The 13,940-nt window shown below is 38.0% G+C and overlaps 1 protein-coding gene across 2 annotated transcripts in view; it reads right to left on the bottom strand.

The window, feature by feature from the left end:
• The window catches only part of IMPG2 (interphotoreceptor matrix proteoglycan 2), an 80,139-nt gene that overhangs the window by 53,249 nt on the left and 12,950 nt on the right, over positions 1 to 13,940 (bottom strand). For both annotated transcript variants that reach the window (XM_074332641.1, XM_074332642.1), the window contains exons 3-5: positions 6,972 to 7,138; positions 3,545 to 3,576; positions 3,416 to 3,439 (exon numbers count right to left, since the gene is read on the bottom strand). In XM_074332641.1, coding sequence (XP_074188742.1) covers positions 3,416 to 3,439; positions 3,545 to 3,576; positions 6,972 to 7,138 — 223 coding nt within the window. The remainder of the gene's footprint in view (positions 1 to 3,415; positions 3,440 to 3,544; positions 3,577 to 6,971; positions 7,139 to 13,940) is intronic.

Below are 13,940 nucleotides of genomic sequence, written 5' to 3'. Positions count from 1 at the left end.
TTTCTGTACTTTGCTTTGCTCTTGAATCTGTTAACTGTAATCAACATGAGACAACAAAAGAACTTGAGGTATGGAGCCAGGAACCCTGGGTGCTACTCCCGGGTGTATCGTTAATGTTGTGTACGACTTGGGAAAATACCTCAGTTGCTCTGGGCCTCAAGAACCTAATCTCCAAAACAGGAACACCTCCTCACCCTACCTAGGTCACAAAGGTACTGACGAAAACTAAATAAAATATTATGTACAGACGTATTATGAAAAGTATGGAATGCTAAACAAATATAAGAGAAAATGGGTTAATGAAGCAGTGGCATGTGTCATCCCACACAGAATAAAACATTTAAAATATAAATATATATATACATATTTAGCTTTGTGATCTATGACAGGCATCCTCAACTACAAATATAATTGAGATATTTAAAAAAAATAAAAAATTCCCAAAGAAGAGTCCTTACACTGAGACTATCACCAGAGACCTAATAACAGACATGGGTGATTGAGCAGGAATTCAGGTACTCATTTAACAAACATTTAGTGAGCACATATCCTACACTGTACCTTGTACTGGTGATTGAGGATACAACAGTAAGAGCATATAGCAGGGGGCTAAGCAGCGATGGCCGCGAAGTGGAGATGCTTTCAAGATGTCTGCCTGTAATGGAGACAAGTGCTAGAGGAGGAGCTTTTGTCAAACAGGTGATATGGGAGCGACTTGAGCATGTTTAAATGTGAATGGGAATGAGTTAGTAATGGGACAACTGGAAGACTCAGGAGAAAGACAGAAACAATAACAGTCAGAAATTTCTAAGAGATAAGATGGGATGTGAAGTCCTGAGTAAGGTGGAAAACGCCTTTTTAAAAGAAACTTGGCAGATGACAGTAGAGGAAGCTTACAATGGCACGTAGAGTATTTGGTACAAGGCATATGTCAGCAAATGAGTTAGAGTACGCATAGAAGCAGCAATTTAAATTACAGGGGAGAACTGGTAGGCAGAATAGTGGTCCACCAAAGATGAGCACATCCTAACCCCCAGGACTTGAGAATATGCTCTTCACAGGGGAATTAAGGTGGCAGATGGAATTAATTTGCCAACCAGCTGCTCCTAAAGTAGGGAGCATATCCTGGTTTATCCAGGTGAGCCCAATGTAATCATAAGAACCCCTACATGCAGAAGAGGGAGGCAGAAGAGTTTCAGACTGATGGAATGTGAAAACAACTCAACCAGCCATTCCAGCTTTAAGATGGAAGGGGGTCATGAGCCAACCATGTAGTCAGTCTCGGGATGCTGGCAAAAGTGAGAAAACAGATTCTCCAGGAAGGAACGCAGATCTGCCAACACCTTGGGCCCCAATTCAGACTTTTGACTTCTGAACTATGGACCTGTAAAATAAATTGATGTTTTAAGCTACCAAAGGTTGTGGTAATTTGTTACAGCAGCAATAGAAAACTAATACGAGAGTCTCTTAACAAACAGAATATGAGAACAATCTCAAACAAATCACAAAAATAAATCTGAATACGGAAAAATAATAGGTGAATTAAAGGTTTTAAGGGATCACTATAGTACTCAAGTTAAAGAAAGATGTATTCTGTGAATTCTTAGACCACTCTCATGGTGTCCCTTCCAGTGTTAACCTAACTCCAGGTCACCCCATTTTAGCAACTACCACAGTTGACAGTTTTCACCCAACCCCAACCTGATCTGCTCTAGTTTCATGAGAAGGGTACAAACTTTTAAATTCTCAAAATTCAATTATTTATGTATATTTTTAATCATATGACATACAGTCTTTTGCATCTGTTATCTGATGCCTTTCACTTAGCATAATGCTTTTGAGGTTCACCGTGCATGTATTAGTCATTCAGTCCCTGTTTATCGTTGAAGAGTATTCCTTTGTATGAAAAAATTCAGTTACATTTTAGTTCATATGTATTATTACTTTTATACATGCCTTATTTCCTGAGGATAGTGAATAATATTTTGAGTTCCCTCTTATCCCTAATATAGACAGTGACTTATCAATAAAAATATATGATACAGTTTTGCAATGATGCTTATTTGTGAATGTATTCCAATGTGATTAATGTATTAGGAAACAGAGCATAATGCAAATTTCTCCTTTACATATACACAACTTCACTGTAAGAAACACTGGTGAACACAGAATACTGTACCCAACTGAAGTAAGCCACATAGGAATACACAAAACACATATGCGTGCTACATCCCAAACATTTCCCAGCTACCTCAGTTTACCCCGTGTGACAAGCCACACACATGCTCCTATGGTGTTACAACTTTCCGTCCTATTTCAGATAACCCTCCTTCCACCACTTTACAATAACTCACAAACTACAATCTTTCCAATAGCCACTTCCACAAGCAAATTTCAGGGCTTCTTCCAGGTTAAGAGCCGTATCTATTTAGTATTCATATACTTCTTAACCATATAAGATGTACAAAATGTGCTATCATTTTTATTAGGTACAACCAAGAAGACGACTGGCACCCACCAGATTATTTAGTCCACTTCCTGTGTGTTGCAACGGCAACCACAAGGAAACTCTGAGCCCTGCCTCTCAGTGGTAAGGAGCCCACACTCAAGAAACCACATGGCCCCACATCCATGTAGGGGCTCAACCCCAGTCCCCAACGTACACTCAGTGGTAATATTAGCTGTATAGATAAGTGAGACCACAGAGTCCTACTTCCCTCCTGTTTACTCATGTTTGATCTGAAACTTACATGTACTTCATTACCACCCACATATATGCGTATACCCCAACTATGTATTTGCCTGGACACTGACTCACCTAGTTGGTTTTTCAATCTGCCCTTCCTGTAATTTGAGGCAAACTTCTGGACTCTCCTGGATTGCGTGCCCTAGTCGTGTGTTTCTAAATAATCACCCACATGCTGGCATAATCTAGTTATTCTGAGTATGGATAGAATTAGAAACCTTTAGCCCCTGCAAGCTCAGAATCCGTCACCTTCCATGATCTGATTTGTCCTGCCACTGCTCAGGAGCCAGAACTGACCTTAACCCTAAACCTAAAGGCCAATGAAGCCAAGACTCATAACCCTGGAGGATTCATCAAGGTCGTGCTATTGTATTATTATACTTCACGGTTATAGCCATTATTCCTCAGTAAAGTGATCCATACCACCACCCATCATCTAATAAACTATTCTCCGCTAAGGTGTACCATTTCAGAGTAATTTCATCATTAGCCTGTAAGCTGCAACAACAGTATATCATTCCAAATTCCATTTCCAGAAATCTATTTCCTCTCCAAGAGAGAGGAACAAGTCTGCCCCCTGGTAAGGTCAGACAGTAAACAAGCACAGTGCTATGGTGGTGGTCTGGAAAGGCAAGTGGCCTCACGATGAGAAAAGAATTTGTCACTTACCCACAGGCCTGGTCATTGCAGGAACTGGCAAGAAAATAGAAAGGGACCATTAAATTTGGGGTGAGTCTTGGAGTAGGTAGGATACATCTCTGTTGCCAAACATGAATTTAGGGGAAAAAAGACACTCACCCGCTGACAGTTTCCTTTGTGTACGCCAGTTTCTAAGGAAAACAAAGATTTTTTTAAATGAATGTTTGAGTTCAAGATAGTTAATACGCGTAAGCTGTAAATAAAACTTATTGCATGGAGAACAGAATGCCCTACCATTATAGAATTGACATCATTACTCTTTATGGTTAGACAAATAGTTAAAGCAAGGTACCAACAATGCCAAGTTTGTTTTGTGACTGTGAGACCATCCCTACATTCAGTCTCTATTTATGTGTCCCAAAGCTCCTGCGCTCTCTTTTAATGGGCACAGATTAATAGACTTTACCTGCTAATTATTCCAAATGGTCTACAAGTTAGAGATTGGTACAGTATTACATTAACCTTTCCTGGACTTAGAATTAAAGTATTTTGTGATCTAATGTATTTATAGTAACTCTCATCCTAGAATAATATAAACATGTAGATTAAAATAACTGATAAATCTGCCTTTCCAGAATTCAGAAAAAAGACAAATTGTGTCAATTATTGGATTATTCCTCTGTGGCATTCCAAATCAAATTGTCCTCAAGTTTCCTCTAACTTAGTGGTTTTATTTTGAGACTAATATGACAAAAAGAACACTAACTTGAAATCAGAAACCTAGTTCCAAGTCCTGTTTTCTCTCACTCTGGTGTTAGGCCTCAATTTCCTCATCTGTACAATGGAGAGACTATGACTCTCAATTCATATTTATAAATAACTCACTGCTCTTCTTACTCTACAGACTCTCCTAGAATAATCTCAGCAACTCTCATGGTTTTAATTACCACCTCAAGACTGGTGATTCCTGTAGCTGTATTTATAACCCTGACCACTTTCCTGTCTTTATACCTAAATATCAATCAATTCACATTTCACAGGTGGCTCAAATCAACACTTCAAAAGTGAATTCATTCTCTGTCCACCCACCATCTATAAAAGTGCGTCTCGGCCTGAGTTCTGGGTCTTAGTCATCGGAGCTAGAAACTGGGAAGCTTCCTGGACCATTCCTTCATTCTACCCAACTCCCACCAATCCATGACTTTAATCCAAACAAGATTAGGCAGGACTAATCTTGTTTCCCCATTTATGTCCCTCATGCTCCCTTTCTCTATCTCATGGTTTAGTTGGGACCCTCAGCCCCTTGGGCCTGGAGTACTAAAGCAGCATCCAATCTGGTCTCTGTTCCACTTTATCCTATGGTGTCTAAAAACCATAGTAACCATTTTAAAATTAAAAACTATCAAATCAGCCCCTGTGACTCACCTACTTACAACCCTTCAATGGTTTCCTATCACCTAGAGAGTTAAATACAAAAGTGTTAAGTTATCCACTTTGCCAGCCTGATCGCCTGTCACTTCTGGTACATCGGCCCAAGACATTCCCTAGAAACTCCTGGCCCACGTTGTCCCCTCTGCCTAGAATGTCTACCCCGAGCTCCTCCTCATTTAGCTAATTTGTACTTGTGATGTAAGACTCAACCGAGGTTACACATTATCCCCTTTGTTCGCTAGTTCTACTAAATAATTATTGAAAGTATATTTCCTATGCCTTGAACACTAGACTTACTAAAATTTCCACTTGTAAGAGACACCTTCCAATGCAACATCCCAAGAGGCTCCTGTTAGGGCAATGCTAACTCTACATCACATATATTTCCTGCTCTACCAGTTGATCCTATATCATGGACACAATTGAGATGGACAAGGCTGATATAAATATAAATATGTATATGTGTGTGTTTCTTTTTTCATTGAACAGCTATTCCATGTTATCCACTGCAATGTGTGAAACTGGTAATGATTCAGAAGGGAGGCCCAGTGGTATGGGGGAAAGAATATGGATTTTGGAAAAGAAATCTGAGTCTGGATTTAAGTTTCAGCCCATCTGATTTTATGATCTAGGATGAGGAATTTAGTAACTCTGATGTATAATGTTCTTTTCTATATAATGGGGCCATTACTACCTCTTTGCAGGGTTGCTGTTTATTAGATACATGTAATGTTTATAATACATGGCCTGGTACATGGTAGATACTGCATAAATGGTAGCTATTCTTATAATGATTAATACTGAGCAGTTAAAAAAATGTGACAGAAGAAAAATACACGCAATACCTTTGCTTAAAATGTGAGGTACCATGATTAAATGATGAGTTCATTTTAAAACACAAAAATCTGCACACCTTCAAAATGTTCATAACCCTGCAAAACTTGTCTTGGTTCCACCCATGTTTATCAGATCATCCTTCTCTCCCCCAACTTGCCTGCACTTAATGAGATCATCTCTCTGTAGGACCAAATGTTAAAAGACATTAATAGTATGACTCTGCTAGACATAAAATAATAAAAGTAGAAAGAATAGGAAACTATACTTTAAGATGTACTAATCTAAGTAAAAATATTTCAGAGTAATGTCATCAATAACTCCTCAGTCTTGCTAAGGTACATAATACTTAAAATCAATATTTAAAATAATATTTATTAAATTTATAAATTGCAGCAAACAGGAAAAATATGTAGGTATTGCTTAGTTTTATTTCAACAAATATTTATTGTACATTTACTTTATCGTGGAATGAAAAATGAATAATAATGACATAATCCTTGCCCTTCAGCTTATAGTCTACTAGAGGAATTAGTCACATATAAACAAATAATAATAAAATGTAAGAAGTACAACATTAAAGAATGAATAAAGAATTATGGAAGTTCAAAGAATTCTGGGAGCTAAATTTGCTACATTGGGGGTTGGTTCCTCACAAGAAAAATTATATCAGAGCTGAGGATGTGTAAGACTTGAAGAGATGGACAGGGAGATAGATACAGAGTATATCAGACAGTATGAAAAATTTGCCACATATATCTAAACAGTTTTGTTTTCTTTTCATGAATACATGCATGCTCCATGACAAGGAGAAGGTGGTCAGATAATTTGTCTATGTGCATGCTTACTTATCCTTTGCTAAGAATAAACTGTCTAAAACAAGGAAAACAAGTAAGCAAATTCATTAATTACGATCATATTTATACTTTACACAACATTTATTCAACGAACTATATCCTCCATCTTAATTAGAATCATTGTATTCACTGGTATCCAATCTGAATTGATAATGTGTAAAACTTTGGCAAAAATGTTTGACTCAGATTTATATTCTTAGCCAAAATCTTTGCTTAGTGCTATTTCCAAATATTTACATTTATAAACAAAGGCTCTTAGTGGATTAACAATGTTTATATAATGGCCAGAGCTAGGGATACAAAGGCTAGGCCACGTATCCTATGTGGCAGCTCATTCAAATAGCGTAATTCAACAAAAAGAGCAATGCAGGGATTTGCCACTTGTTCCTTCTTCCTTAGGCCCTAGCTGTGTATACTCACTCCATCCATGGTCCAGCAATTCCTTCCTTTGTTACAACACTTACCTTCATAATTAAGCTTCTGTGTTCCACAGACTGACTAAAATTTGTGCCCATTTCAAATATAGTTGTGATTCCATCCTCACACAAATTCATCCAGTAACTATATTCCTCACGCCCAGGAAGGCGATCCCAAAAAGTCCTGAAGGCTTCCCAGACAGCTTCTTGACACACTGAAAAACAGATGTATTTTTATGAAAAGTTAACACACTTTAGAGTTCTCACGATGATCATGTACCTGTTTATTCAGATTCCTGAGACACACTTGCCCACAGCGTCCTTTCTGGAGGGACACAGGAATGATTCTCAATCAAAGTCCTTCTGTTCCTGCTTCAACTTTTCAGATCGGAAGAGAATTTTTACTCCCCACTTCTTTCCTTTGCAAAGGGGATTGACTCACCTCCTAATAGGCACCTCCCCATCTCTTTAAAATAAAACAAAAAAATCCATGTTTATATGTTTATGCTTTATAAAAGTGGAGCTGATGTTAAGCATACTTCAATTGGTGAATGGATAAATAAACTGTGGTACATCCATATGATGAAATATTATTCATCAATTAAAAAATGAGCTTTCCAGGGTCTTGAACAGGTATTTGTACACCCATGTTCACAGCAGTATTATTCACAACAGCCAAAAGGTGGAAGCAACCCCAAGTGTTGATCCAGAGATGAATAGATAAATAAATGCAGACTATACATACAATGGAATATTATCCATCCTTAAAAGGAGGAAAATTCTAACACAGGCTCAACATGGATGAACCTTGAGAAGAGTATGCTAAGTGAAATAAGTCAGTCACAAAAGGACAAATATCTGTATGATTCTCCCAACAAGAAACACTTAGTTTTGTCAAATCAATAAAGACAGAAAGTATAATAGAATGGTGGTTGCTAGGGACTAGGGAGAGGAACAAATGAGAAGTTATTGTTTAATAGGTACAAAGTTTCAGTTTGGGAAGATGAAAAAGTTCTGGAGACGGATGGTGGTGAAGGCTGCACAGCAGTGTGAATGTACTTAATGCCATTGAACTGTACACTTAAAAGGGTTTAAAAAAAAATGAGCTTCAAGCCATGAAAAGACATGGAGAAGATTTAAGTGCATATGGCTAAGTGAAAGAAGCCAATCTGAAAAAACTACATACTGTATGATTTCAGCTACATGACATTCTAGAAAAGGCAGAACTACGAAAATTGTAAAAAGATCAGTGGTTGCCAGGGGTTGGCGGTAGGAAGAGATGAATAGATGAAGCACAGTGTATTTTTAGGGTAGTAAAACGACTTTATGTAGTAGTGTAATAGTGAATATGTGTCATTATACATTTGTCAAAACCCACAGAATGTAAAATACAAGGAGTAAACCCAAATGTAAATTAAGAACTTTAGTTAAGAATAATGTGTCAACACTGGCTCATCAATTACAACAAATGTGACATCCTAATACAGAATGTTAATAAGAGGGGGAATCAGTGGGGGTACAGTGGCAGTATAGGTAACTCTCTGGGCTTTCTGCTGTTTGTATAAACCTCAAACTTCCCTAAAAAATAACATATAATAATTTTAGAAAGATATGAGAATTTAAAAGAACAGAAAATGATATTTAGGAGAAATACAAGAATACTGCTGTATTCAAATAAAAACTAATTCAGTCTGTCTGCTAAGTAATCCCATAGCATCAAATCTGAAAGGATGCTAAACAGGCATCTGCCCTGCGTGTCTTGCTGTACTGTAGCCACTTCACTGGCCAGACGCAGGACATGACAATAAATAGACCACAATGGGAGCCAAGAGGTGAGTGGTGAGGAAGAAAGAAGGATATAAATGGACAGAGATCAAGGAAATTATTTTTTATCTCAAGAAGATTGAAAACTTATCAGGCAGCACATTGAGGTGGAGTCCCTGAACTCACAGTGTCAGAAGATCTGAATTCTAGCGCTAGCATTCCGTGTACCAGCTTGATAAGTGTGGGTAACTTACACAGCCATTCAACGCTTCAGTGTGGTCATCTTTCTTTAGTAATGGTATTAATAATCACTTCCTTGCTTACCTTACTGGGAAAGTAATTTATAAACAGCATAGTGCTGCATATCAGATGTCATTATCACATTGGATTCTATTTGTCTGACAGTTGTGTGATAGAAGAAGATACTCTAAGTCAAAGATCAACTCGCAAGCTTTAACAGAGTGAACTATTGAAGGTTTCTCTATCAGTTGGTTTTTCAGGGTTGAACTGAACCTTGGGTTGCACACTTAGTTTCTCTTTCAGTGAATTAACTGCATCCTAATGACTGTTCTTTAAAACTTTTGATTCTACAACACAGAGTCCAGCAGTGACTGGCTGAGGCAGAGCTGAAGATAATGCAAAGGTGAAAGTCAGGATTGGTAAACACAAACAAAAGTGAATGTACGTAAGGTCTGGTTATAAAATGAGGTAAGAGAAAATATAAAAAATATTGCGAGTTACCACGTGAACCGCCGACGGAGACCAGTGGGGGGGGAGGGGAGGCGGTGGCAGTGTTGAGAAAGGAAAAAGGACAACGAGGGGCAGGGGGTCTCAGGGTTGGGCGACGCGGTGACACCCGAGGCCTGGTGGAGGCAGTAAATCGGGGCAATCAAGGCTGAAGTAGCCAAGGAACGGCGGCAATGGTGGTGGTGGGACAAACAGACTGACTGAGCCAGGCGGTGGTGGGAGCAGAGGGAGGAGCTGGAAGGATGCCGGCCGTAAGCCTCCCGCCCAAGGAGAACGCACTCTTCAAGCGGATCTTGAGATTTTATGAACATAAAGAGTATAGAAATGGATTGAAATTCTGTAAACAAATCCTCTCTAACCCTAAATTTGAAGAACATGGAGAAACCCTGGCTATGAAAGGCAACAGTAACACTATCATAATAGGGAACTTCAATACACCTCTGACAACAAGGGACAGGTCTTCCAGACAGAAAATCAATATGGAAACAACAGCCTTAAATGACACATTGGACCACTTGGATCTAATCGATATTTTCAGAGCATTTCACCCCAAAGCTGCAGAATACATGTTCTTCTCAAGTGCACATGGAACATTTTCCAACATAGACCATATGTTAAGCCACAAAACAAGTCTTGATAAATTTAAGAAAATTGAAATCATACCAATTGTCTTCTCTGACAACAGTGTTATGAAATTAGAAATGAACTACAGGAAAAAAACTGGAAGACACACCAATTCATGAAGGCTGAATAACATGTTACTAAATAATGAATGGGTCAACCAGGAGATCAAGGAAGAAATAAAAAGATATCTTGAGACAAAGCAAATGAAAACACGATGACCCAAAATCTATGGGATACCGCAAAAGCAGTCCTAAGAGGGAAATTCATAGCATTGCATGCCTACCTAAAGACACAAGAAAAATCACTAATCAACAGTTTATCTTCACACTTAAGGGATCTGGAAAAAGAACAGCAAAATAAGACCAAACGGAGTACAAGGAAGAAGACAATAAAGATCAGAGCAGAAATAAATGAAATCGAAACCAGAAAAACAATACAAAAGATCAATGAATCCAAGAGTTGGTTCTTAGAGAAGATAAACAAAATCAACAAGAGAGAGGACCCAAATTAATAAAATCAGAAATGAAAGAGGAGAAGTGACAACAGACACCACAGAAATACAAAAAATTTTAAGAAATTACTAGGAGCAACTATATGCCAACAAATTTGACAATCTGGGAAGAAATGGACAATTTTCTAGAGGTGTACAACCTTCCAATGCTGACTCAAAAAGAAACAGAAAACCTGAATAGACTGATTACCACCAGGGAAATTGAATCAGTAATCAACAATCTCCCAACAAACAAAAGCCCTGGACCAGATGGCTTTACAAGTGAATTCTACAAAACGTTCAAAAAAGAATTATCACCTATTCTCCTAAAGCTCTTCCAAAAAATCCAGAAGGAGGGAAGGCTCCCAAACACTTTTTACGAAGCCACTATCACCCTGATCCCAAAATCAGACAAAGACACCACAAAAAAAGAAAACTACAGGTCGATATCTCTAATGAACATAGATGCAAAAATCCTCAACAAAATATTAGCGAACAGAATTCAGCAATACATTAAAAAGATCATACACCATGATCAAGTGGGATTCATCTCTGGTATGCAAGGGTGGTTCAACATACGCAAATCAATTAATGTGATACACCACATTAAGAAATTGAAAAATAAAAATCACATGATCATATCAATCAATGCAGAAAAAGCATTTGATAAAGCCATTTATGATAAAAACCCTTAAGAAAGTGGGAATAGAGGGGTCATATCTCAACATAATAAAAGCCACCTATGATAAACCGACAGCTAACATCATACTCAGTGGGGAAAAGCTAAAACCATTCCCCTTAAGATCAGGAACAAGGCAACGTTGCCCACTTTCTCCACTTCTATTCAACATAGTGCTGGAAGTTCTAGCCACAGCAATCAGACAAGAAAAAGAAATAGAAGGCATCCAAATTGGTAAGGAGGAAGTAAAATTGTCATTATAAGCAGATGACATGATACTATATAGAGAGAACCTACAAGGCTACAGTAATCAAAACACCATGGTACTGGCATAAAAACAGACACATAGATCAATGGAACAGAATAGAGAGCCCAGAAACAAATCCATGCCTATATGGCCATTTAATCTACGACAGTGGAAGCAAGACTGTACGGTGGGGTAAAGACAGTCTATTCAATAAATGGTGCTGGGAAACCTGGACAGACACATGCAAAAAAATGAAGCTGGACCACCTCCTTACACCATATACAAAAATAAATTCAAAATGGCTTAAAGACTTAAATGTAAGATCTGAAACCATAAAATTCCTAGAAGAAAATATAGGAAGAAACTTCACACACATTACCCAGAGTAAGATTTTTACTGATATATCCCCTCGCGCGATGGAAGTAAGAGAAAAATAAACATGTGGGATTACATCAAACTAAAAAGTTTTTTCACAGCAAAGGAAACCATCAATAAAACAAAAAGGGATCCTACTTGAATGGGGAAAGATATTTGCCAATGATATATCTGATAAGGGGTTAATATCACAAATTTATAAAAAACTCATTCAACTCAACTCCAAAAAAACAAACAACCCAATTAAAAAATGGGCAGAGGACATGAAGAGACATTTTTCTAAAAAGGACATACAGATGGCAAACAGATATATGTCTATATGGAATGCAAGAGCAACTATATTAATAATAACTTAAAAATGGAAACAACCCAGGCATCCATCAAAGGAAAATAAACAAATGGTCACACAAAGGAATCAAAAGGAAATTACTAATTAATACAACAACATGGGGGAATCTCAAAAAGTGAGTGAAAGAAGCCTCACACAAAAGAGTACATACTATTCTACTTATATAAAGTCCTGGATAAGTGAAACTAAACTATGGTTTAAAAACATTAGAAGAGTGGTTGCCTGGTAGATGGGAGGTGGGGAGAGGCTTGTCTGGGAAAGGAAATAAGGTAGCTTTCTGGGGGTGATACTGTCCCAAAATTTAAAAAGAGTTTTGGGTGTGTGCATTAGCCAAAACTCACCAAATGGTATGCTTAAGATATATGCATTTTACTCTATGTAAATTTCACCTTTAAAAAGGTAAACAAATATTAAGCTCTAATTAATGTTCATGCTGAAGTGTCTAGGAGGAAATGTACTGATGTCTTTGACTTACGAAACACGTCCAAGAAATAAGATAATTGGATAGATAGATATGTCATAAAGTAAATATAATAAAATGTTAACTCTAGAGCTAGGTGGTAAGAATATGGTGTTCACTATATCATTCTTTCAACTATTCTGTATGCTTTAAAAATTTCTTAAAATCTTAGAAAAACATTATTGAATACTGAATAAATGTAGTTGGAACATCTAGAAGTGATAGAAATCATACCAGGTTTCACAGCAGGCTTTCTCTTTGTCTCTCATGGATTCACAGAAGAATGGCATAAACTGTCTGCTACAAATTATGCTTTTGGGGGATGTCCCCACTTTCTCCAACAAGCCCACAGTTCAATGCTTAGTGTAAAATATCTCCATCAGATATTCATTCTTTTAAGTTAAGCTTAACCGTTTTATATCTAGTTTATTAAAATGCAATTCCCAGAGTTCTGTTTCCAACATGAGAGAGTGGGGAGCTACATGAACCCACTTCCCAGCAAAACTGTGAAAATTATTTAAAAACCAATCATTTAAATTGTCTAGAAATGGTCCTAAGGGTATACAACAAATGAATAAACAGTTATTCAGGGAAATCTACTAAACTTCAATAAAAAAAGTGAGAATCAGGGCCAGCCTGGTGGCTCAGGTGGTTGGAGCTCCGTGCTCCTAACTCCAAAGGCTGCTGGTTTGATTCCCAAATGGGCCAGTGGGCTCTCAACCACAAGGTTGCCAGTTCAACTCATCAAGTCCCGCAAGGAATGGTGGGCTCCGGCCCCTGCAACTAAGATTGAACACGGCACCTTGAGCTGAGCTGCCGCTGAGCTCCCGGATGGCTCAGTGGTTGGAGTGCATCCTTTCAACCACAAGGTTGCCAGTCTGACTCCCGCAAGGGATGTTGGGTTGCGCCACCTGCAGCTAGCAATGGCAACTGGACCTGGAGCTGAGCTGCGCCTTCCACAACTAAGACTGAAAGGACAACAACATGACTTGGAAAAAAAAGTCCTGGAAGTACACACTGTTCCCCAGTAAAGTCCTGTTCCCCTTCCCCAATAAAAATCTTTAAAAAAAAAAAGAAAGAAAAGAAAAGTGAGAATCAGTGGTCAGTGGTTCTAGCCAGGGCAACTAGGCAAGAAAAGGAAACAAAAGCATCAAAATTGAAAAGAAAGAAATAAAACTCTATTTGCCCATGACATGAGCTTGAATACAGGAAGTCCTAAGAAACCTACTTAAAAACTATAAGAACTAATAAACAGATTCATCAAGGTTTCAGGATACTAGAT

This window comes from Rhinolophus sinicus, linkage group LG01 (genome assembly GCF_036562045.2).
Source record: "Rhinolophus sinicus isolate RSC01 linkage group LG01, ASM3656204v1, whole genome shotgun sequence".
NCBI lineage: Eukaryota > Metazoa > Chordata > Mammalia > Chiroptera > Rhinolophidae > Rhinolophus > Rhinolophus sinicus.
This window is presented reverse-complemented; position numbering and strand designations above follow the sequence as displayed.